Genomic DNA, 26502 nt, shown 5'->3' on the forward strand with positions numbered 1-26502 from the left:
ATCTAAAACCTCACAAAAGCTCCTGTTTCATCTCTAACTTCTCTTTCACTTCAAGTCTTGACCCTTCCCTCAACATTTTTTTCTCTCTATATATGAGGGATGCATAAAAGTATTTAAGACGCTCTTCTTTTTTAAAGCTGCCGTTGCACTCTAACCTACAAGTATTAAGCATCTCTGCAGTAGAAACAAGGAAAAAATTGTTTTGAAGAAACCTGCCACAATGCAACTAAACAGGTAATAATGCATACAGTAATATTGACTAATTATAGCTTTAATTTATGAGTTTATTATCTTACCTCCATTGCATAGTTCTGGAAAATGCTGGATAAACTAGTATTATGCGAAGAGCTGTGCTCTGATTTCTCAGAATCTAGAACTTTCATACTTTTTGGGAACGAAACTTCACCTGCACAAAAAGAGTCATTTGAGTTTTGTATTCAACCAAAGAATGATTAATCCATCCCCAAAGAAAACAACTGCTGTTCAACCAAGGCAAGAAAATTGTACCAAAAGATCTCCAAAGATACATGTATCTGTAACTCATTGACATTATAATTACAATATAGATAAATATAACATTTGTGATTAACATTTCAAGGTTATTTTTCTAATACAATGTATCACAGATTAGTAAAAGAAAAACACAAAAAAAATAGACTGGCAAAGAGCAGTAAGATTGCTCAATGTATATTGACCAACTCTAAAAGGTTAGTCATGACTTCTTGAATAATACACCCATATATAAATAGCAAACATAAGGACAGCACCAGGTGAGGCGTACGATATCAAAAATGCCATTACTGCGCTTAGGTTTTCCCTGATTAACGCTGCACTAAACCAAAGATTCTTTCTTCGGTAATGCTAGGTTTTATGGTTATGAGCCTCATCCAGGAAAAGGGGAAAAGAAGTTGGAATATATTCACCAGAAGAAAATGGTTGGAATCACACTTAGAAGGAAAAATTTTCAAAATTATTTTTTACATGCCCAAATTTTTCTATTCAAAAAATCACCACCAGTATCCCCTCATCATAAAGAAGGCTCCTCTGTTTTTTCAGTTCAAGATTATGTTTGTGAACAAATTTTACATGCCTTGTTGGCTGCCCCTCTTTACAGTTAGTTCTTATAACCCTCCTAACTAACTGAAACTAGAAGATATCTAAGATATCATGCCAAGATTTTGGGAGACAGAGCCATCTTGTCTCCAGTATGCAAGACAGTTCCTCCTCTCTTGATGCAGATGGCTTTACAATATCTGCATCACTGAAGTACTGCATTACATAGAGACCTAAACCAAACCCACAGGTGGCTCAAAACCACATATTTTTTCTCAAAATAAGAACCAAATCTGAACTGAAAATTATTAGATTTATTTAATCCAGTTTTACATCTGGCAGGGGAGGGATGGACAATTTGCTATAGGCTTACAGTCATCAATTATTTACCATGTACATCCAAGTATGTATCCTACGCCTCCTATTCCATGGTAAAGATGAAGAACTTTTAGTGTGTATTGCTTTAGGTTTTTCGTGCACATGGAACTACGGGGTTGTTCTGTTGGTTTGGTTTTGGTTGGTTTGCTTCTTTCCTCCCTCAAATGATCTGTCTCTGTTAGTTATGCACCTATCTGCAGTTCTCAAACTGCTCAGCTTTTCTGTATTAATATTTCACTATTAATACTTTCAGGGTCTTATGACTTTACATGAATGAGCAGGTGTTCCTTGCTATAACTAGTTAGTAATCTTCCTATCACATACACAGAAAGTATTTTTGTGGTTAAACTCCTGCATATTTATACATTCAATGAAGAGAGAAGCATTAGCTACTTGATACTGCAAGAGAAGAGTATAAAATGGAAGTAAAAATTTGCTTGTAATTCTCTTAAGGGCTTGAAATAATTTCACATTATCATAGCTTCCACTGTTTTGAGTGATTTCACAAACAACAGTTCTCCCTGTTTGTTGTATTGTAATCCAGTTGTATTATAATAAGGCCCTCCGCACTCGGTGGAAAGTCCTCCTGATGTGTTCTAATATTGAAGCAGTCCAGCAGAAAAGGGAGAAAATCCGAAATTCCAGGGAAGAAAAAAAAATTCAACTCTCAGTCTCTCTCTGGAGAAAAAGAAACTGAACTGGAAAGCAGCAAGCCGGGTGCTTCCATGCTCCCCTGCCACAGCTGGGAAAAAAAAAAAAACTACCTCTGTGTGACCTTGAATAAGCTGCAAACTGCTTTGAAAACGTTTTGCTCAGTTTTTCCTTCCCCCCCTCAGGCTCAGTTTAAAGGCATAGAAAGGCACAGGAATTAATTTCTGGGCACAGGGCAGCGATATGGGATACACATCATAAAGTCACCCCAAGACACAGGGGAAAACAAAACCAAATAATCTCACCTGCACTGTAATGCAGTCTTCCTACATCTCCACCGCTGCTGCTACTGCCAAGACTAGTAGTGCTTTGTGCAAGCTCATTTGTAAGCAGGCCTGAGACTCCAGTTCTTGACAACAGATTATCTCCTAAAATATTATCTTCAAAACCAACAGGGAAGTTACAGTCTGGTCGATGGCTTTCTTCCTTTAATGCAAGAAAAAAAAAGTAGCATTTTTGAGTACTTCCACATCCATTATTTGGCTTCCATCTTTATCCTAAAGAATAAATAATTAAACTACCAGATTAAGATAAGTCCTGATGTAAAAAAATTATTAGATATAAGACAAATCTATGTAACCTCAAAAAGTGCAGATACTGGACAAAGCAGGAGGATATTGAAAAATTGACAAACTGAGTGACAAAACAACAGGGATATAAATTTCTTCATTACAAGAGAAACATGAAAAATCATGCAGAACTGTGATTCGTCAGACATTACACAAAATGAAGTAACTACCACAAAAAAGGGTCAAGTTAAAGTCCTATTCTCAGAATTGGAGACAGGAAGGAAACATACCAGCTGAAATGATGCAGAATAACTCAGTCACCAAAACACAAGATGCGACAAAGTACAATCATTACAATACTTAAAAAAGGTAAGTTAAATAAATAAAATAGGAGAGAATGAAAGGATGCTTGAAGAAAAGTAAAATAAGTCACATCCTTGGAATTATATGCCATTAAACAATATTCTATGCAACAGATCAGCCTAATAGAAACACACAGAAGAAACATAGATCATAGGAAAAAAACTCAGGAAAGAAAACAAGGCAGTGAAATTTCATTGTCACAGGTAACACCTGGTAAAAAAAAAAATTATTATTTTTATTTATTTATTTAGTATTAGAGACCCTATTAATAACATCAGTTAAATTTGTTTCACATAAAAATGAAGTCAGAGCTATCTTCCCCTTTTCCACCTTTTATGAAGGCTGGGCAATGAAAGGAGAATTTGAGAAAAGCAACAAGAAGCTATCTTAACAGCCTAAAGAGGAGAGACAAAAGATCCTTAAAACCAAACACCAGATTGACAGATTAACTGGGTCAAGCAGAAGCATTTCTAACTGCGAAAACTGTGTTTGAAGGCACAACAACAAGACATATAGAAAAGAGGAAGTTACAATATTCATCTCTCTATATGCTCTTTCATTCTTGTCATTGTAGTCTGAAATGTTTTACTCTGAAAAAGACACTGCTAGTTACAGAAGAACCATAACATTTAGTTTCCAAATTCCTGACAAGTAAATTTACTAGAGCTCAGGCTGCACCTTATTACTTTCAACTTTAATCCTCACCAACCTGACCTCCTGGGTTTGTAATTTATTTTCACAGCCCAGTTTTCCGTAGTAAGACAAGAAAGTATGGCATCACTTAAGGTGACATAAATTGGTACTTACTAGGCTTTCTTGGTTCAGTTTCTTTACATATAAATAAAAAGATAAATAAATAAATGGGGGCAATGTTGAGAACAAAAAGCTAAAACTTAGTGCATCAAGACCATCTAATTTGCTTTATTTGAAAAGCGGTTTTTTTTAATAGTAAGGATAAAACCCATAGATAAAGTGTAATTTTTATTAGCTAATAAAAGTCAATATTTAATAAAAAACACCACCTAGAGAAGCAACGTTCTGGACCTAGAAGTTACCCCTCCAACTTTCTGTCCCCAAACTTTTCATATTGAAAAACACTTACCTCATCATCTGAGTAACTATAAGCCGATGTTACAACTCCCCACATCTTACTGGCCACGTTGGCAGCCTGCTTCATGCCTGATTTGAAAACATCAATTTTTGGTCCAGACAATATATTGTCCAACTTCAGATTGGATAAAGTTGTTACAACAGTTCCCAATGAGCCATGTGGAGAAGAACGACCCAGTCCTGTCAAAGATGAAGACCGCTCCTTTTGAACTTGTGGATGGGATTGTTGCTTTGATCGTCCAGTGAATGTTTTGGATCTGGAGACAGAAGGACTTCTTCGATTTTCGTAACACTTGGGGGATGGCAGGATGGGATCCAAAGGCAGGCTTGATCTCCTTTCTTGGGAGTGACCAAGTATACCAGAAGCTTCTGATTCCTTATCCAGCTTGTGCAGTTCCATGCTGGGAAACTTACTACCCAATGGGTTCTTCAAATTCATATAGCTCTCTATTTCATCTGCCAAATTTCGTGCTGCAACTGGTGACACCAACTTTTCCCCTGGTTCTGGATAACCTGGTTGCGTGCTGTCAGTAGCTAGCAAAGACAAAGGGTCCAAGCCTACTTCAACATCTTCCCTTTCGATAGGCTTAACCACTCCATAAAAGCTATTTCTTTTAGCAGTTGCATCTTTGGCTTCTGGTTTCAGGTTTTCAGACTCAGCTGACTGTTCATGATTCATGTCTGCCACTGTGGTCATGTTTCCATCTCTTCCATTCTCAAGATGCTCCTGCCCTTCCCCAGGTTCTTCCAGCACTGGTAAAGACCTATGCTCTAGGTCCCAATCACTCTCAGTCACACAACTCCAAGTGCCACTGATGTCAGAAACCTGCTGGTCAGGGATATTTTCAAAGCTGTGGGATTTATTCATATGACAGGGTGAAGTTTTGGCTCCAGATAAAGCTGCTGTTAGGATCTTGGCATCTTCTCCCATCATTATTGCTATTTCTTTAGAATGCAAGTCCAAGCTGCCTTTTTTCAGCAGCATTCCAGCTCTGCTTTCACTGCTGAAACTGCAGCTTCTCTCTGAAAACAGTTTTTGCCTCTTCTGTCTTTTTTCACTTGTTTTCTTAGGAGAAACATTACCAAAGACTACATCTTCGACCAAATCCTGAGTTATGAACAGTGGGCTAGAAACTGTTTCTAAAAGAGAAAATGCATTAATAATATGGTATCCACAGCCACCAAAAATGTTTATTTCCTGAAATCATGTGAAATCTCCTTAATCTCCTTACATAGAGGAGAGTACCGCAGTCCCAAGATACCCATTAAGAAGTTACACCAGCATTAACACATTATTTCACTGGATGCAAAGGCATCCTGCAGATCAAAAGCCACCTACTCTTTGGAGTCAAAGCTGTGTATGGCTCCTACCTCCTTTCCCTGTGCCAACACCCAGAGAGTAGGTATTACATCCATGAACTAAAGGGAACTACAATTCTAAGTAAAAATTGCTCTGGTTGGTTTTGGGCTTTTTTTTCCCCAAGAGCTATATTCACAGATTTAAACATCAAACTCCATAGTTCATTCTGGTTCTGAAAAAAACTACCACATGTGTCTGCCCAATACAGATGCATTATTTCACTTATGACACAGCCGTATATTTAGAAAATGCTAATTAAGTGTAGCGTGCGGAAGATATAAACTAATCTTATAAATATTCCTATTTCCTCACGGTAATTGGAAATATGTACTGCCTGGATAGCTGTGTTAGCTAGGTAAAAATCTCTGTAACTACGGAAATTCTACTATATTCAGACCTCAAGAGAAGACCTGTTGTACCATATCCGCCTGCTGGAGAATGTTTGAATCTCACATCAATGCTGCTTCTTGGCTAGCCATCAGTTCTCATAATTGTCAAAAATGTTCCAGGCAACTTCTTACCTGAGACTCAATTCTTTGCTATCAAGGTATACTGAAGCTGGGCTACTTTGTCTTAGTAAAGGACAGACACAAAGGCAGAAAAAAAATTCATCCCAAGATCTGGCTTTTATATATCCATAAATCTTCCTCATCATAAATCTTGAGATAAGTAAATAAATTTTGTACAGCACACAGACAACACACATTATTCCTGCATTATAGATTGGCAATGTAAGCTGCAGGAATAGAGACTTATCCAAGATGAGCAAGACTTAGATGACAAAATCGAGTGGAGACACTATTTCTCTATGTTTTCTAGTATATTACTGAAACACTCTGAGTGCAGGGCAAGGAAAATCTTGAGTTCAATCTACGGAACAGTGATTTTCAACCTTAGAATCCAGAAGTTCCTTCTATGCCATCTGCACAGGATAATGGTGGAAAGCAAACATTGTGAGAGACATCTGCACCTTGAACAGAAGATTTGTTTCTTTTCATAACATGAAACAGATGGCAAAACACTACAGCACAAGATCAGGACTTCAGCAAGCTCTGTTTCACCCAGTGACTCACCACCACTGCTCTTCCTTCCACTGCTATCAAAAATGCCAGATGGAACTTTCACAATACTGTTACCCCAAGCAGGTGGATCAGCTGGACTTGGAGTTTCTGAATTCAGCTGTTGCTTTTCGTAAGATTTTTCTGTAGAAACCTCTGCAAGAAAGAGAATGTGAACATTAGTAAATTTACCTTAGTAATTTCATTTGCACTGATATGTAAAATACAAACTCCAACTGTCCCCTTACATAATAACAAACTAAAGGATCAGTCCTACTAGGTACTGAGCATTTCCTGGAAGTAATACCCAGAGAGGTTACAGTTGCCAGCATTATGCAGAGAGTGCTTAGCTGTTCACAGGGTTATAGCATTTGCCAATTTCTCCCCACAGTATTTTTTTCAACTAACCAAAGCAGAGTAGGAACAGTAGTTCACAGATTTTCATGCAGGGCAGTTTGTTTAATGAGAGCTTTAGAAGCCCTAACTCACACAAAAGATCTCATAACCCAGATATGAAACAAATTCAGTAATGAAAACAACAAAATACAGAAAAACTAAGGGCAAAATCTGAACAAAGACAGGAGATGACCATAAGGCTGTCTATAGTTGGGAAGAGTTGGTAACAAAAAGTAGTGCCTTTTATTAGGTCAACAAGTACAGCTAAAAGAATTGTCAAGATTTCAAACAGACAAATGAGAGAAATGGAATGTAAATTACTGTGTACTCCAGCATATGTCCAGTTTTTCCTTCTATATTAAGTTAATGTAATAAAAGGCTATTTCTACCTATATGCATTCCACTGCTATAATTTAGGGCACAGAAGCAGTATAACTATATGAAATCTGTTGTATTCTGAGCCTGGCAACATTATTAATTCAATACATTGGGCATTTGTGGTAGTCTAATGCATGAAACACATTTATTACCAAAAGCCTTCACCAATGTAAACATGCATACTTAACCTCCTATTAAGTCTTCAGTGTTAGAAGAAAGATCTTTCTCTACTTGTGTTTCAGTTGGAGGAAGACTATCCACACCATCTCTCAAAAGTTCATCCTTGGATCTGTAACCCTGGTCTGACTGACAATCTGCTTGAAGAAATACAAATACATGCTTCAAGTTCGTTTCTCCTTCCTAAATTTGTGTTTCAATAAGAAAAAAAAGGATCTGAAATTTATTTGTTTCACATGCTGTTTCTCCAGAAAAGTTCATAGTAAGATCTCAAAAATGTCTAATTGGTGGAAAGATCTACTCAGTGATGATAACACCAGAGATAATCAGGCTATTCCAATCCAAATTTACTTTTCTAATTATATTAAATACCAGTTATTCCCCTAGAAACACTCTGGTGACTATTTTTAATGCACTGTATCTGCTTTCATTCCTTTCCTATCACATTAGCATGAAATATTTAACTGCTGGGTAAGCTAAATTCTCAAATGCATTAACAAAAGAAATTTAGACAAGCACAGCCATAACTGAGCAAACTTCTAACAGTGAATTCAGCCCTAAAAAAAAAACCCTGTACTATAAACTGTGCTGTATCTTTGTGCTGTATGCCAAAGTAAAAACTGTAATAGAAGAAAAAGTAAAACTGTAAACATTTTTTAAACGTTTGTTTCTCTGCTATACCAGTTAAACTTGCCAGATGTAACTCGCTAAAAAAAAAGTTTACAGTAATCCAAAAAGTTTGTCATATGAAACAATCCAGAAAGTCTCTTTTCTCTGTTATTTTTATCTGAAGTGCTGTTGCATGTGCAAAAAGACAAAAATACTATACGGACATATTTCTCAGCAACATGATAAACAGAATTGTTTATATACTTCAGAGTTCCTTTTAGCACACATTACTGTACCAAAAAAGATCAAAGTGTAAATCACTGAGCGTGAAAGGTGTTAGGAAACTTGGGTGACAGACATAATTCATCTACCGTACATATCAGTGCTATTTATTTTACCAACCAATAACAAATATGTAAAAAAGAATCAAAAATTTGAGTGGCCATCAATTAACACATTTGGCTGCTGTATTGAAAACTTTTTATATAGAAAATCAAGTTCTGACGTTCTTTGGTGCTTATTTTCTCTCTATCATAGTTTCAATAATGTTAGTAATCCCTGCCTTGAGCAGAAGTGAAAATACCCTATCAATAAATGGGTGAATTACCTGCAGGAGTAACATTCAAGGGTAGAAATAATGCACACGTGCATCCAAGGCTTCACACCATAAGTCTGCACCCCACACCGTGATAGCCAAGGATAAATGCGGCACCCAAGAGACAGCAAAGAGCAAAAAGCAGAACAACAAAGAGCAGAGAGAAGGGAAGTTCAGTAATCTAGGCAGACATATCAGATGAAGCACAGGAATCAGACTCAAAGTTCTCTTTATAGAAGGATTCAAGATATTAAAAACATGAAGAGTGTGCTAGAATAATTTTGTACATTAAGTTTTGAAATACACACAGAAAGGAAGTTTAGTTGAGACTGCACAGGTAGGATGTGATCAGTACTAAAGCAGATACAAAGAACCATGCATTTTGTCTTGCTATCTCAAATTATTAACTTCCTGTGCACTCTTTTTACTTCAGTTTGTCTCAAAGAGTGCACACTATGTTTAACGTGGAGTTTTTCTCCAGCTTATCACTTGCCTTTCCATTTCCACAGTCTCCTAAAACTGTGTGACAAGGTTCTGATAATGTCTGTATTTATTTCAAAGTTTAGCAACTACTATTAAGACACTTGAACATGGCCTTTAAAAGCATGGTTTACTATAACCTAACATAACATACTAATTAGACCTTTCTGGGATATCATCAAGGAGAAACATCTTTTAAGTGTTACCTTCTAATCACCTCACCAACTATCACTCCTTTCCTTTTATGGGAAGATTTTACTGACACAGACTATTACTTCTATGAATAAATGACAACATGCAAAAATTAAACAGCCTCATATGTCAGAGGCTTCAAACCTTTTCTGAAGGTTAACACAAAAAGCAGGGTACATGAGACCACAGCAAAACATTTCTTTTAATGTAAGAGTATTTCTACTATGGTCCATTCTAAACTAAAGCATGATGTGCAGTAAAGGAAGAATGTTCAACAATAGTGTACTTTTTTTCTACACAAGTTAACTCCACACTTCTCTACAGCCTCAAGAAGGGAAAGCAGTAGTTGTGGTGGGGAAACCAACAGGACACTAGAAAATTTAGCCTTATGGGGAACTGTTAGTAGTAAACCCAGCAGAATCTAGTACCTGTGCTAGAGAGATTATCAACGGAATCAAGCCTGACTAAGTCACTGACGAAGAGGGTGTGCTCCCCACTGTTAGCATCATTAGAACTATCCACGCTACCATGGCTCACCATGTCCCCATCACTTCCACCCGTGGGACTCCGCAGAGCTAAAGACATGAATGAGAGCTGGTTAGTAAGAGAGGACTTAATTGTTCAGGTTTTTTAACAAATCTAACCTCTTCAGACAATAGTAAATACTTCTGCTGGCACGTATAAAATAGGAGTATGAAATTCTGGCAACAGAAATCAGACACTTAATTCTTCAGTATGCAAAAGACATTCTAATCCTGTTACAAGCATCAAGTTAGCAAATACCAATTTTTATACATTTAAGGACAGATTTTCCACTTTCAAAAGCCACAATGTTAGCTGCAATCCCTCAGAAAGCATGTCATGCTCCTGTTGACCAGAAATAAATCAATTTCAACTAACTTATTACCTGATATCACAGGCATTCGTAGGCTCTGCGTTGATTTCTTTAAGCACTGCCTAAACTGCGCTGTGCCACGAACTACATTTCGTACCTTTGTCCACAGGAATATGCCACTGCGGTTACTACTAGGCCAAGAAGACTCTAAAACAGCCTGCAGAAAGAGACATTTTTACAATAACAAAAACAGTAAGGAAGTTACATTAAAAAACACAGTAGGGCAAGAAGCTTCTTTTTTCCCCTCATCAAAAAAAAAAGCATTTACTGTCAACCATGTGAAGTAGGACAAATACTTGAAATTTTATGAGCCCTTCCCTTTTATTCCACAGGTCAGTACACAACAGCTGAGTAAAAGCAAACAATGGATCAAGATTTCTTTAACTAAACAAGGTGGATTTTGTTCTTATTTATATATTTTGATTGCAACAGAAGACCATAGTAGCACCTCTTTTCTTTTTCCTTTATATTGTTTACCATGAAGTTTCATCAGGATATTCCAGAAACTTGGAAGCAAGGAAAAGAGAGAGAGGCTACTTCAACTAGCCTAATTCCAGCCTTCATCCATCTTGGATCTTGCTGTCTTAAATAATACACCTTAGAATAGATTTATTTGACATGGAAGCCCTAGATGGTTCCAAAATTTGCAAAGGCAAACAGTTCAAATCTATATTTCAATAGAATTTTTGGTTAGCCAAACAGCATGGGAATGTAAATTTAACAGTGTAAAACCATATACTGTAGATTCAGCCATTCTGTAAGCATGTCCAAAAGGATTGCTTGACCAAGAGAATCAGCAAATCCAAGTGAAGAGCTGCAAGAAACAACTTTAAAAACATGCTACCGGACATTGGGAGTGACAACTGCAAAACACACTGGTCCCTTACCTTATTGTAATAACCATAGGTTATGGCATTTGGCTGTATTCCAGCATTTTTCATTTCAAAAAGGACTCTCACAGCCTGAACAGGCTGACCCCACAGTCCACAGAGCTGCATTACTACTCTGTAACAGACCTGACAAGATACAGAAACACATAAATGGACCAAGGACAAGAATTTTGAAACATCTTAAGCTCTTTTCTGATTTCCAACTTGTACACATGTAAAAGGGAAAGCCGCATGAGAGCAACTACTTAGTCCATAACGTGCCACAGCCAGAAGAGGGAGCAAAAATTAAACAGGAAATCACAAAACCTGAAATAACATCAGCAGTCACATTGTTGAGCATGCCGATTTTCTTTTTCCATTCAGCTCCTCTATTTGAGAAATAAAGGAGGTAAGGCCCCCATGTGAAAAGCAGCATAATTTGCTGTTATGTGCCTGTGGATACTACTGAAAGAATAGTATGCTGCACACAAACCCATTAGCCCTTTAGTGCAGTAAGGCTGCAAGGCATTAATTTAAAGTGTATTTAAAAACCAGGGATATTCAAGAACTTCCTTCTGGAAGGCATCTGTGAGATGACTAGCAACACTGAGTTGGAGTACTTGACCCAGCAGACACTATGCTGGGGATGAAAAAGGAAATTAATTTCCAGTTGCCGTAGTTAAGCAGACTTGAGATGATTTTAAGGTGGCTTTAACACAGGTCAAACCATAAGTACACTTAACCTGGTGGTGTCAGCGAAACACACTGTACTTGCACCTTGTCTTCTATCTCACATTCATGGTAACTTTTTTTGATTTGCACTTGCCTCATCTAGTGGTTCTACATCCGTTTTCCTCATTTTAATCAGAACATCATATGCCTGTTGCAGTGCTTTGACCTTGGGATGTGCAACTCTGACATAGGCTGGTAGACAAATAAACCATAGGCTGTAACTATGACTGAAGAGACACTTAGCCCACTGGGAAGGGCTGACATAATACTTCTTGGCTAATTTATGGGCTGTTTTTATCTCCTGTAAGGGTGAAACAAAAAATAAAAGCAGACAAAAGATACAACATCTTGAATCTAGAAATCTAACTCAGATACTGGCTTCTTAAGAGTAAGAATTTAATAATAATAATAGACACACATTCAACCGAAGATCCCTTTTTACCGCTCTCTTATTAAGACTCTCTGCAAGCAAAAACTAGCATCAGGATCAAGCTTTTTCCCTGCACTAAAGCATTAATTCTAATTTAATTTTTTGTTACAGTCTAAAGCTTAAAGATGCATTTGACAATAAACTGTAATCTCAGATGCTAATTTTTTAATCTCTTCTGTTTCTTTTACTTGTAAGTGTTCATTCTCAATAATTACACAGACTAAACCTTTAACAACATTAACTTATAGTATAAACAGGAAGTGGCAGCTCTATCAAGAAAGTTTGTTTCTTTCAGTGATCACACAGTGATTACTCAGTGAGACTCATCTGACCTGCTTTGTCCTCTTTGCCATGAGTGCTGGACTATTTGAAATGCTGCTTCCAGCTGGGTGTCTGCTGAAGGAGAGCTTGAGCTCCTGTGGCCTGTCAAAGAGCTTGAAATCTAGTCGCGGGAAGTTCTTATAGCTATATAGATGATTTAAAAAAACAGAAAATAAAAGCTTTTCACATACCTGCTCATAGCAGGAAAGCCATACAAAGACAGCTGGCATGGAAAAAAATGACAAACAGGAGAATAAAGAACCAGGAGAAAAAAAAGAGAAGATAGCAAGACCCTTTTAGCCTTATTCACAAAGATGCCACAAGAAGATGCCTTGGACATTAAACCTCCAAAGATGATGGAAATAAGAACCAGACGGCTAACCATGTCATGAAGGTCAGGGGAGCACAGATGATGATTAACAAGGACAACAGCAAAAAACAGAACCCTCATGACCTCCAAGAGAGACAGGAAGAAAAAAATCATACCCAGAGTGTCTGAAACTCCACACTTCCTGCACAGGGCTGAAAAAGACTGAATGCAAGAAATCTGAAAGGTGGAGTGCATGTTTTGTTCTTTTGGTTCATTGTCTGCAGATCAGTAGTACTGGGTAGATTCATAACCCACCCTTCATCATTCCCAACATGGAACAAAGTGCACTGCACTCGCTACAAAATACACACAAATGGCTCAAACAGGAAGAAGGACACTGAATACATGCAGAAAAGTATTACCATATAGTTGGAAAGAACTTATTGAAAAATTAATACCATAATCCAAATTCCCTCACACATACACACCCAAACCACTGACTTCCAGAGCTTCAGAAACTTACCAGAATCTGGGCAGTTCACATCTTTCTCTGAGTTCTTCTGAACACTGTATTAAGGCAAGTTCTGCACCAACATGGAACATCTGCCCTGCTAAACACCATAAGCACTCCAGTTTCACTCTATGTGACTGTTTAACTTGTACCTGTATTTTGGCACTCGGTCCTGTCCATCATCAGCAGGTGGTTCTGGTGGCATTATGAACACTGTGTGTTCACTTTTTTGTGACTCATCAAGCTCAATCAAGCGTACATCTTCAACAGAATCTATATCAACCTGAAAACAGAGTTTGTACACTAAATACAGAGTTTGGCTTTGTAACAAAGTGTCCTTTTTAACTTCAATTATGTTAGAATATGTAAAAATATATTTAATATATGCTGCATTTGATTGGATATATATTATATAAATTATACTTGTTCTAATTACTCAAATATCAAGTCCACAGCCTTGGCTTTCCATTTTTATTTCATGATCATATATTCCTAAACTTTTTCAAGGGCAAAGTACCTTCTCTCCTTTTTCCGTTCCTTTATCTGGAAAGAGCTGGGAAAAGAAAAAAAGAAAATTAAGAGTTTCTTCTCAACTCAAAACTAAAATCCTAAATAATTCTATTAAAGCTGTGTCACTTCCTGAAATATTAAAGAAGAAACAGCAATTTTCCATATTACTGTAGAAGCAATTAAGCTCTTTTTCAAATGCTTCAGTAAAGAATTCAGTAATCAGCATGCTTTCAATCCGCTCACATTATCTACTAAATACAAAATCCTAAATCTATCAAAGGAAAAGTGCTTTCATTTAGTTTAGTTGAGAGAAACTACTATTTTGCAGGTATTTCCAATATGACAACCTGCAGTAATAACAAATTATTAACAATGTATTCTCTAAATGCATACCCCACATTTAGCAGAGAAAAGGAAAGGCAAATGAACTTTTATCCATTTACAAATGTTAATTTGATTAGAATCAATACTGAATCAAAGACTCAGTCTATAAGAAGCTATTATTAGAATGTTCTGCCCAGAAAGAATCATATATATGCCTTAAAAAATAAATACAATTCTCTAGCTCCTAGCTTTTATATTGTGAACCTGGAATTTTAAAGACGAAGCTATAAACTCCATAACCTATCTAGATCAGAACCATACTGATGTGACTTCATAAAAAAAAAAAAAAAAAAAAAAAAAAAAAAAAATGGGATACAGCAATCTTTCTCCTATAACATGCATGTAATGAAAGCGGAACTTATCCACATAAACCAGTTCTGACCCCATCTTAAGCACTAGGCGTATTTTAAGTTGAAATTGCAAAAAACAACAACACAGATGCCCACTGGTAGTAATTCCTCATTGGAGGGAGGATAACTAACATTTAATGAGAAAACACAAATAGCATTTTGCCTAAGTGTCAGCTACTGGTAATTCTCACATTATCTTATAGATTGAAATCCTACAGGCCTTTAATTAAAATTTCATCCAACAACACAGAAATTATGACCACGCAAGATGATGAAGAAAAGAAAAAGAGTCAGCAATAACCACCAAAATTCCAATCCCTTTGAACACTTATTACAGAAGTTATGTACCTTCTCAACTAAATGACAGTAAAGTAACACAAAGTAGACAGAAAAATATTATTTAGTAGTACTACTACATTTCTCACCTTTTCTATGCAGTCATCAAAAAATGCCAAGCCAGTATCCTTGTCACTCACAAAACTGCACTCTTCAATAAAGCGGCTGAATATCTGTGTTTTGGTGAGATGCGTGTAGAACTTTGTATAGGCACGGTCTCTGCTTTTTAAAAATCCTGGTTATAAAAGGGAACACACAACTAAATACCAGTTAAAAGTTCCATAAGAAATGAACACTTGAAGTGTCAACATAAATTACTTAAGGTGCTAATACATAAAGTATTTGCTTTATCTATAACAACAACTACTTATATCTACTTGCATTTGGAAGATTAAAATAATAGCATTTTTTAGTAGCTATTTTTTTTAACATAGCTAACAATCCTCAGCAATCAATAACACCCATGTAATCCCTTCTCACTGTGTTGATTCATTGTGCAAGAAAAAGATGACTTTGTACAAAAGCATCCAACAGCTAAAACAATACTGAAATAAAAAATAAAAATTATATTATTCTAAAAGAAGGTGACAGGCCTGATAAAATTGAAAACTAAAAATCTCTTGTCAAATCTCTCATCCACTAATTAAAAAAAAAAACCAACAACCCCCAAAAAGAAACAAAACCCAAAACACTACCACATAAAAAAACCCTGTGACATTCTATGTGGTGTTCAACTCATGAACAGATCTGAATAGTTAACAGTGATGAAGGAAGTGATATTTGCTCACTATTGTTTATTGCTTTACTGTTTTTCTGACCTCTGCCCCATTCTCCACAATGTTTCCATTTATATCAAGACCATTACTTCACTCCTCATCACTGGGCTTTTTAGCATTTTTGCTTCATACAAATTGAGAAATATTTTTTCGTTCCCAAGAGATGCCCTTGTAGAATATGCCATGATGAGAGGGCATCATGCTACTAAAAAAAAGCTTTTTCTAATACAAAGCTAGTGCAAACCTGCAGTTCTCTGTGCATATACCTGTGTTCCAATCAACTTTGAACAGCTGAACTTTAGACAATTGCCATTTTAAATACTGCCAAGAACTCCACAACCAAAGGGAACTTTGACCTTTTAAAGTCATGCAGCTCTTCAGCTCTAAAGCTGTAACAGTGCTGTCAGCAGCTTGTTTGCACCACCCTCACCTTGATGATCAAACAAGGAATCGGCAGCAGTTGCTTTATTTGAAGGTGCCTGTGTGATTGGCTTGAGGAATGTTCTGTAACCCTTCAAAATAGATGCCATGAAACGGAGAAATGCTTCCTGGATCTCCATTTCAAGTTCTATCATCTTCTTCTGCCAGGAAAAGTCTGCTTCTATAGGAGTCATTTCCACTGCAGAGCCTTCTTGAGTTTTCCTGTGAACTGTCAATGAGCAACACATACAATCCTTTAATAAAAATTCAGTGCATTCAAAATTTTTTTTCTACTTGCCCATATGCATAAGTGATAAGCACTAGAAATCTTGTGATTATTTTCCAATTGAATTGGCTGATATAAAAGGCAGGTTACCTCAAAAGCATATTTTTCTAACTCATGCAGCAGTCTGTGACATAAAACAAGGACATCAGCTCAGTTAATGTTACTTCATACTCAACTGAATATAGTCTTTCAACAATAAATCAACACAAACACAAACCATCACGTGTGGTGGTTTCTTCCACTCCCTGCCCCAACCCAGCTCCTTTCGGGCTGCTGTACAACCTCCAGTCTCCACAGGCATTCCCTTTAGGCCTTGGCCTTGATTAATGGCTCCTGAGCAGTTAAGATCCCCTTGAGCTCATCAGAAACAATGGCTGTTCTGAGGAACTGCTGCTGCCTAAAGAACATTTCTTGCCTAATGGATGGCCTTGGAACACTATTTGCCTAAATCACAGCTTGAACAGAACAAGTATAACGACTTTTAAGGAAAATTCCAGCAGTTTCCAGTCTACAGGATGAAGACTGACAGACGATTGAAGATAATCATCTTGTGACACTATGAAGATTAGTCCTAAGCCAGGCCCTCTGAGCTCTCTGGGGCAGCTGTGACTGTACCAGCACCTCCTTCTCAGTGGGACCTCTTGGAGCCCACCAGCCCTCCAGTTTGCAATACTCTGAGGACTATTGCTGAAACCTGCTGACAGGGTCTGGGCTGTCAGTACTAGTACCCCCCAGTACCACCCAATCCTCAAGGCTCAACTTACCACCCATTGAGTGTTGCCAAATCATCTGACAGGAGTACCTCACTGAACTCAAGGTGAATTTTTAACAAGTATGTACACCTTTGTACACAATTTTTGGGTCTGTGTGCATGCATGTGTGAATGGATTTAAACACCCAACAGCAAGTATAGTCTGAATATTTCCATCTCAGATCTGTAATGAAGTTACTGTGGTGCTTACAGTAAACCCTATTAAATCACTTTGTAAATGTTAAATCAATCAATGATTAAGTGATGCTAAATCCTTTAGACAAACCTGGGGCTTAGTTTGGACTTGGCCCCTTAGTCTAAGTTTGGATCCAGTGGCACCTAGGCTCCATTAGGAATTTAGAAAACAAGTGAGTCCATCTGCAACTCTTGACTCTACAGAAGGGCCTCCCCATACTATTTATACTCTTGCTACTTTGCATCCTCAGTCTTTGTTACAATCATTCTACCTTGATTCTAATCTGATTTTCCTTTTGTGCTTCATCCATGTAGTCAGTAACAGAGTGAACCTAGCTACTGAACTTTGTCGTGCATTTGCATATTAATATGAAACCTGCTTTTACTGATACCTTTGCCACTGATTCTTTAAGCGACCTAAACCACTCATTTGTTAGACTGTGTTTTCCCTGTTCGGAAGAATACACATCTAAAACTACTTTTCCAACATAGATCCTAATATTTTATTTGCACCAAATGGTGGAAACAAGTGACATTCAGAGTTTACTCTTACAGTCTTAAAAAAACAGCAGCAGGATTGCTGAAAATGACAGCTCCACACTTATTATTATAACAAAAATATCAGTTACATCTCTACATAAATATAAACAAATATTACAACATAGCTATTATAATATTGCCAAAATAGAAAAATTATTTAAGAGAGACCACTGGCTGTGCTCAAGATAGAATTAGGAAGTAGTTCCTAATGAATGACATACCCTGCTGATAAAAGTTGAGATTTTCTAACAGATGAAGTAAAGGCTATTTGCAAAAAAATCAACCATAGAAAACAATGGCAAGAACACTTACCTCTTAATTAATACCATTTTTTGCTTTTGCAATTTATGAATTTTGTGTATCTTAGGTACATCTATGAGGCGATCATCATTTCCTTCCCCATAATGACATAACCTTACATAGCCTGAACCACCTTACCTGAAAAAACCTACCTATATTTAGACAGAAACAATACCTGAAAACTGTTAGGTCAGTTAGAACATTGCTCTTATCTGTCTAAGACATTAGGCTGAAGATGGTCAGTCTTTATTTTTCTTTTGACAAAATATTTTGTCAAAATTTAGCTACTCCATGATCCATCTCATTATCTGAGATATTCACTAGAATTGGGCCCTGAGAACTACTCACATGTCAGCCTCCCCTCTGTGCCTGGGAAGATCCTGGAACAGATCCTCCTAGAAGCTGTGCTAAGGCACATGGAGGACACGGAAGTGATTCAAGATACCAGCACAGCTTCACCAAGGGCAAGTCCTGCCTGACCAACCCAGTGGCCTTCTATGACAGAGTGACTCCATCAGTGGACAAGGGAAAGGCTACAGATCTCCAGAATTGTGTAAAGCCTTTGACACAGACCCCCCTAACGTCCTTCTCTCTAAAAGATGGATGTGACGGGTGGATTGTTAGAGGGATAAGAAATTGGTTGGATAGTCCCATCCAGAGCATAGTGGTGAATGGTTTAGAGTCACGATGGACATCAGTGACAAGTGGTGTCCCTCAGGGGTCTATATTGGGGCCTGTGTTATTTAATGTCTCCATTAATAACACAGACAAAGGGATTGAGTGCACCCTCAGGAAGTTTGAAGATGGCACCAAGCTGAGTGCTGCTGTTGACGCACCTGAGGAATGGGATGCCATCCAGAGGGACTTGAACAAACTCAAGAAGTGGGCCCATGGAATCTGAGATTTAACAAGACCAACTACAAGGTGCTGCACCCTGAGTTGGGGAAACCCCCAGTATCAACACAGGCTGGGGGATGAACAGATCTCTGCAAAGAAGGACTTGGGGGGGTGCTGGTGGATGAGAGCTGGACATGACCACGAGTAAAGGCTAAAAAACCAGATTAAATTCTAAGAAGTCACATTAAAAAAAGTCTAAAAAAATTAACCATACTTCATGCAATAGAAGGAAGTAATTACATTTAGATGCTAATTAAAATTAATTTTATTTTCTTTATTTCACCTGCTGCCAGCTGTGGGTGCAGTTTCTTTAAGGTGCTAAGCAGACTTTTACATGGCTTTTTAGGAAACTGCTTCCAGTTGGTGCTCTTCTTATCATCTGATCTAAAACACAGGAGAGACAAAAGAGAACTTATAAAATGCAGACAATAGAAAAAGAATAACGTCAACCACCTTAATTTGCTTCATTTACAGAAGACAGTACCTTCAAATTATTTTGAAAAGAAATCTTGTCACTGTACCTTTTTGTTTAAAAAAAAAAAATAGGAGTGACATAACTCAGAATTTCATTTTTTCAAATAAGAACAGCATAAATTGAGTAATGAGTAGAGTTTTCTCCAGTCTGCAAGGAAGATCTGCCTTCAGATTCCACTTAGACTTTTAAATTATTTCCCTTTCAGATTTTTTATCAGCCTTGCTACTATGATTTAAGCACACTGTTCTGTATGTGATTATTATGCAAAATCTATTCTAGCATAAACCTGCCATACCACTACAGATACAAAGAAAGGCAGTTCTGAATACATGTTACTGAAAAAGGCCAGATCAGTCTGGGAACTTGATTATATGGTACTTTGCTATATGTTTATGGCAACCCGGTCCCCTCTTCAATCACAGTCCAACTGGTACTAGAAAGACTGGGAATTCAGTTTACAGCTGGAAAATCACGTGGTTGATTAAGCAGTGGGGTAAATTGCCTAAAGGGATGCTCATCTTCTTTAAGGAGAACAACAGTTACAATGCTAGACCTTCTTTAAGCAGTTGGATATAAACAAAGGGAGGGAATAAATCCTGAGAACTCCTATGCCTCTTTCTGGAAGACAGAAGGTGGGAGAGAGCTGCTCTTACAGAGACTACAATAAACCTTGTCACCATGAGACCTAACCAGTTATTACTATCCAGGCTGATATTGGCACTAGTTGTTTTTGCATTTTCCATCTGTGAAATATTTGTTCCATTATAATTTGCTTTATTGGCATGAACACAGAAATATCTTAGGAAGGAAGCCAAAGTTTCTGGAGTTAAAGAAAAATTCCATGCTTATGGATGCCTTTGCCCATTCTTCCCCCACAACAGTGGCATGCCTATAAACCCTGTAAGTGGTGCCATTCCAAAAGTGACAGGAAAGAAATCCTGCTATGAAAATAACACAAACTCTCAAATCTTTGCCCTAAAAAGGCTACTTAACATTGAAAGCTCATTAAGTATCACAGAGAGAGTTTAAAAAAATTTAAAATGCAATAAGGAAGATGCTGAATGAATAAATATTTAATATTTAGTATTTTTTGGAATAGCTTAAGAAAGGTAGCAGCATACTTGCTCTAGAAAGACACTAGACAGACTGATGTATGAGAAAATATCTAATTTTTCAGGAGTTATTTTTCTAGTCAGCAGTCTTTCCAAACAGCAACAGTGCTGTTAAATGCTTTTACACCTAAACAAACAAACAAACAAACAAATCCAGCATTACCACACTGCCATAGACATAAAAAGGGGCAGAAACCAATGTGGATAAAATTAAACTAAACAATCTTTATTCACTAATAACACAGTATTTTCACAGTTCTGTATTATCTTCAACACAAAGTGCTGTATGGAGATTTTTTTAGGGTTTACCTACACATTTCCAAAATTGAAAGATATACTCATTTCCAGGTTAGAAACGTTTTATAAGGCAGGTACCAATACCTCACATTTACCCAAGTCAAATATTACAGATGCCAAACTCCTCTGGAAGTCAAACAGGTTGTATAGATGAGATAAATGCAAAATGGGCAGCAAAATCAGAAGAGATCACTTCACTATTGAAAGAGAAAAGGGGTTATAAGACCGTAAAAAAAAGGGTGGGAAAGCCTTTCCAGCTGCCTGCCTCATAAGTGGTCAGCCACTAGGAGATTTTTAGTTCAACAACCAATCCAAGTAATGCTGGTACTTGGTCTTTATAACAGTCCTAAAAGCATCTCAACTTCTTTGTCTCCCTGCAAAATCTCCTGGTTTTATCTCTATTTTTCTGCAATGCAGTCCTCAACTTCCATTCTACTTATAAACAAAAATACTGAGGTATTTTTCCCTGCAAGTATCTTCAAATGAATAAGTTATCTTTCATGACCTTCTTCAATACCTTCTTTCACAACACTTATAATTATTCTCTTGGTGGCATAATACTTCGGTATAAACTGATGCAAATGCTTTTTAAAGTGTTTTTTACGGAGACCTAGGGGAAGGAGAAAAAAAAACCCCATGATAAAAAAATAAACACAATTTGCTCCATTGTTTGCTGTTTCCTGTGATGCTACTAACAAAACAAAACATTTCAGTAATGTAAAGGAAACATTTGTGTCACTAGAGGAAGGATCCTTCTGAGACAGTAAAAATCAAGAAAGCATTTCACTGATCCACAAATCAAATTAATAACTCTAACTCAGGTGAGTAAAAAAGAAAGTCAAGAGTTTAAAAGTGACATGATGAGATAAATAAAACTAAATTTTCACAGAGAAAAGATGTGCACTTGATTTAGTGATGATCATGCTCATCTTGAACTAAGATACATCTTTCTATTTACGATCTAGTTAAAAACGGAAAAGTAATTAATAAAGTTACTAAACACCTGAAAAAACCGGGTTTTAATTTCCATTATTTGTACTCAAATTATAGAAACCCACAAGAGTTATTCTGAATTAGCCTCTCCTCAAGAAGGTGCAAAGAAACTGTTCAAGGAATACTTCAATTCAAGAAAAGTACTAAAAATACAATAGTTAAGTGAAAATATTTTAGAATTAATGTAGGGAAGACATCAAATTTTGCTTGATTGGGCTCACAATCACAAAACTTCAGAAAAATTTCTTTAGTAACACTAACATAAAGTAGCCCAAGTGCTTGCAGCATCAAGAGCTGTTATCAAAGATCCTGACGCATTCATGTTCATGTAGGTTGGAAAAAACCTTTAAGATCATCAAGTCGAACCACTTACTTAACACTGCCACGACCACCACAAACCCATGTCCACCACTAAACGGAGCACTGCACCTACATGTCTTTTTTACGTACCCCTAGGGTTGGTGACTCGGCCGCTTCCCTGAGCGGTCTGTTCCAAAGCCCGACCATGAGTGAAGAAAGTTTTCCTACTATCTAATCTAAAGCTCCCCTGGTGCCACTTGAGGCCATTTCTGTTCATCCTACTTCTTGTTACTTGGGAGAAGAGATCGACCTCCACCTGGCTACAACCCCCTTTCAAGCAGTTGCAGACAGTGATAAGGACCTCAGGGTCCTTTTCTACATATTACACATCCCCAGCTCCCTCAGCTGTTCCTCACAACACTTGTGCTTCACACTCTTCACCACCTTCTCTGGACATGCTCCAGCACCTCAATGTCTTTCTTGTTGTGAAGGGCCCAGAATTGAACACAGAATTTGAGATACAGCCTCCCCAGCACCCTAGTACAGGGGGACCAATCCTTTCCCTAGTTACTTACCATTGTCACAAATTTATAGATGCAAGATCTGCATCACATTTTTATGGGAAGTGCCAAGTGTTGATCCTTGACTTACTAAGTTTTAATTTGCTTTGAAGCATTAGAAATGAGAAAAAAAACAGGGGACAGTAAGAAACAAACCACATTGCATCAAACAGTGTTTAACAATTTTATCTCCTGAGCACTTCAGCAATCTCTTCGTCTACAGAAAAATATAAAATCTCCATAGAACTTACATGTAGACCATGTTTGTGTCTAAGTCAATGCACACAATATCCTGTGGTGGATCGTACAGATCAAAGTATCGTGAATCAACTCCAACAATAAATGGAAGAGGTGCACTGAGTACGGTGGCCAGAGACAAAGGACAGAGGGGGATATATGGACATTGCCACTGAAATGGAAATATCATCTGAAGGAAAAATTAAATGAAATAAATGCATTAACACAAGATAACAGATACTGTAAAAGAAAAACCAAGAGATTACATACAGCACATCGAAATGAAATTGCTAAAAGCTTTGTAACACTATCAGAAAAAAGTCCCCAAGTCTGATTACTTTAATCAGTTATCTATGCAAAAATTATGATCTTTCTAAGAGTTACTAGCTAGGACAATTGAACTAAATGCTATTGCTGGGAAAAAAGACCATTCAGTACATCAATAACTTCAACTTAAAGCCTTGTTACAACTGTGGTGTTTAAATTGATTTCTCTCACTACTGTGTAGAACACTTTGTACTTACAGCTACTACAGCTTCAGCAACGCCTGTCAACACAGCTGGTCTAAGGGAATGGAGGAGGATCTTGCCTTCTAGTAATACAAAAAGTAATAGAGTGGCACAGTTTTCTGGTCCAAGATTCATGAGCAGAGTGCTAAAGTTTGCTCCACTAAGGAGTAGATGGGAAAGGGGAAGAAAAGAAAAATATTACAGGGTTTAAAAAAAAATTACTGCTATCAAACTTCTGACAACTCTTTGGGATCAACTAGTTGAATGGTGCTAATACACACTAAATACCTACCTATCAAACTAACAGCCATCATGTCATTTTAAGGCTTATACTATGCCAAAGAAACCTAAATTTGCATTCTATTGCTGAAGAAACATACACTAAACCACGCTACTGCTGAATTTGTGTTGCTTGCTCTCATAGATGCACAGGCATCTTGTCTTCATAACAGTAAAGCAAATCTAATTGGTTAACCAATTCAAACAAAAACAACACCAGCAGTTCCATACGATGAGTTACTTCATGCAAGAATCATGAACTAGAGTATCCATTTATTCTTAGAATCACAGCATCAAATTCCGGTATGAAATTAATCCATCATTCTGATAGCAACATGCCTTTAGTTCCTATAGCTTAGCTTCCATTTAATTTGTTTGGACAGTACACATTTAGGAATTGTAATGATATCTATGAGTACAGGGGTGTCAAATTGGTCCTTAAAAAAGTTTTTACATGTTGCTTTGCAATTTGGTGGAGGGCTGCAATTTTTCACCTAAGTGCTTGTGTAAAAACTGTGATTAAAGATGGGATTCTTCTGCATAAAAAATATTATATGATAATGCTTTGGGGCAGAGAGAATAAAAAGGCGGAAGATCTTGGTTTTCAACTTAAAACCAAAGAACAGCAAAAGTGCTGAAACAAAACCCCATGTCACAATCATAGAGAGGTCTAACCCAGAAGGTGCAGGCAGCATCCATAGAGACTGCAACAACTTTCAAGCACAAATAACAATTTGTAGGTATACCTTTGAATTTCCAAAATGTTGGCACACTTGTGGATTCACAGATTTCACCTAACTGCTTGATTTAACTGTCTCTCTTGGATCCAAAAAGGGAAAAAAAGCAAGATAGCAGTCTCTATTCTATTAAATTTTGCTTACTGCACTGGTGCTGAAAATACAAGATCTTTAAATATGTGTATTTTTTTTCTCCTCACAAACGCCTTATTATTCCTTTGGAGTTCCTGCAATAATCTGGCAAGTCATCTTTATTTCAGGATAATTAATGATATTATACTTCCACAAGGGACACATCTATGTCAAGAAAGGACTGTGTAACATTAAAAGTGCATATTGAGCTTCCTGTTTATAATACCTAATGAGATTGCACTAACATTTGACTTCCTTCTAAGACTGACTCCTACTTGCCTCTGATTTTTTCAAGTAGCATATATTTAAAGCATTAATAATGATACCTTAATGGCAATGGTGTAGAAACTGGCTGTGACAATATTAATGCATCATGGGCAGAAAGCTGAAACACATAAAGTAGTATGTGATTGATATGAACAACCTCAAAGTTAATACAGTATAATATTCCAATAAAAATATATATCCATAGTCTTATAAACTGCCTGGCTTACAGACACAGTTCTTTGGGACTCGGGTTCACTAAGTGAACAGAACATATATTAATCACTGAAACAATTCTGAGCATTACAGGAAACTATCTGTGACTCAGTGTTGAGTATGTAACTACTGCTGGGTGATTAAACAGAGAAGCACAAGAGACCATGCCCCAGGGGACTAACATCTGACCCACAGCAGTGGGTGGACAAGTGAGGGAAAGACAGAAAACAACCCTGCCACAGAGGTAATGCAAATGGTGCCTATAAAATAAAACCATAATACGTGGCAGATATTTCAAAAGCGCAAGTAGGACACTTCTGCCATCCACACCACCTGAAGTCTGAAATAGTTTGTTTCCTTTGCTAAGTTGTCCCCGGTTTATACCAATGAGAGAGAAGGCCAGCCCATCCATCTCCTCCTCTCTCCCTTCCAGCAGGTGAGTATTCAAACCCAAGTAAAAAACATAAAGGAAGAAACCAAAGGCAAGAGAGGATTTGCCATTGCTGTGGCTTAAAACGGATTTTAAACTAGTGAAAACATTTTGCTTACCTGCACAAGAATCCTTGGCCTTTGTGGTGAAGGGAAAGGTATATTGTGCATAAAATGGGATATATGCCTGCAAAGAAGACAAGATATTAGAAAAACAGCACCAGGGAGTAAAGAAGGGCTGAAAACAATGTTAACCACATTTCAGAATTAATATGCTAGCATGTTTTAGAAAGACTGTTAAGATTTCTTTACTGTTTTGGTAAGTGTAAGAGCCTTCTTATGCAAACCAAAACAAAGAAGCTTAATTCGCTCACATTTCATGCCTGAAAATTAATACTGGCAGCTTCAGATATATAAGCAAAAGATATGAACAAAATGGCATTTATGCAAGCCACTTAAAACCCCAGGCAGCCTAGTTCTACAGAGTTTTAAAGGAGATTCTGCTAAAGTATATACTTCACTGCCAGATGTCTTAACAGTTTTGAAGGTAACATTATTTTCCAGCAAACTTTCAGGATCATGACAAGCATCCTTTGCAGAGTTTACAAACACAGCCACAGACAATCTGAATTAGCTGCAGTGCTTGGAAACAGGCATAGATATTCGCTGCTAATGTACAGCATTCTTGAGCTTATATTTATTAAGCTAAAACAAAGGACAGCAAATGTAGCATGTATCACAGCTCAGTCTCTTCTGTGTTTGATTTCGCTAAGAGAAAGG

General features: G+C 37.2%; 1 protein-coding gene across 5 annotated transcripts in view; it reads right to left on the reverse strand.

Annotated features, from left to right (window-relative positions):
* Positions 1-26502, reverse strand: part of DENND4C (DENN domain containing 4C) — a 73576-nt gene that overhangs the window by 16885 nt on the left and 30189 nt on the right. For 2 of the 5 annotated variants that reach the window (XM_032095931.1, XM_032095932.1), the window contains exons 7-25: positions 25843-25909; positions 25140-25198; positions 23681-23825; positions 23171-23346; positions 19466-19566; positions 16224-16442; positions 15107-15252; positions 13955-13990; positions 13590-13720; positions 12628-12760; positions 11960-12166; positions 11152-11280; positions 10277-10421; positions 9798-9944; positions 7505-7633; positions 6558-6698; positions 4117-5264; positions 2388-2568; positions 297-406 (exon numbers count right to left, since the gene is read on the reverse strand). In XM_032095931.1, coding sequence (XP_031951822.1) covers positions 297-406; positions 2388-2568; positions 4117-5264; positions 6558-6698; positions 7505-7633; positions 9798-9944; positions 10277-10421; positions 11152-11280; positions 11960-12166; positions 12628-12760; positions 13590-13720; positions 13955-13990; positions 15107-15252; positions 16224-16442; positions 19466-19566; positions 23171-23346; positions 23681-23825; positions 25140-25198; positions 25843-25909 — 3550 coding nt within the window. The remainder of the gene's footprint in view (positions 1-296; positions 407-2387; positions 2569-4116; positions 5265-6557; positions 6699-7504; positions 7634-9797; positions 9945-10276; positions 10422-11151; positions 11281-11959; positions 12167-12627; positions 12761-13589; positions 13721-13954; positions 13991-15106; positions 15253-16223; positions 16443-19465; positions 19567-23170; positions 23347-23680; positions 23826-25139; positions 25199-25842; positions 25910-26502) is intronic. The other 3 variants (XM_032095933.1, XM_032095935.1, XM_032095934.1) reach the window with 3 other exon arrangements.

The sequence above is a fragment of the Corvus moneduloides genome, chromosome Z, assembly GCF_009650955.1.
Source record: "Corvus moneduloides isolate bCorMon1 chromosome Z, bCorMon1.pri, whole genome shotgun sequence".
NCBI classification, from domain to species: Eukaryota; Metazoa; Chordata; class Aves; order Passeriformes; family Corvidae; genus Corvus; species Corvus moneduloides.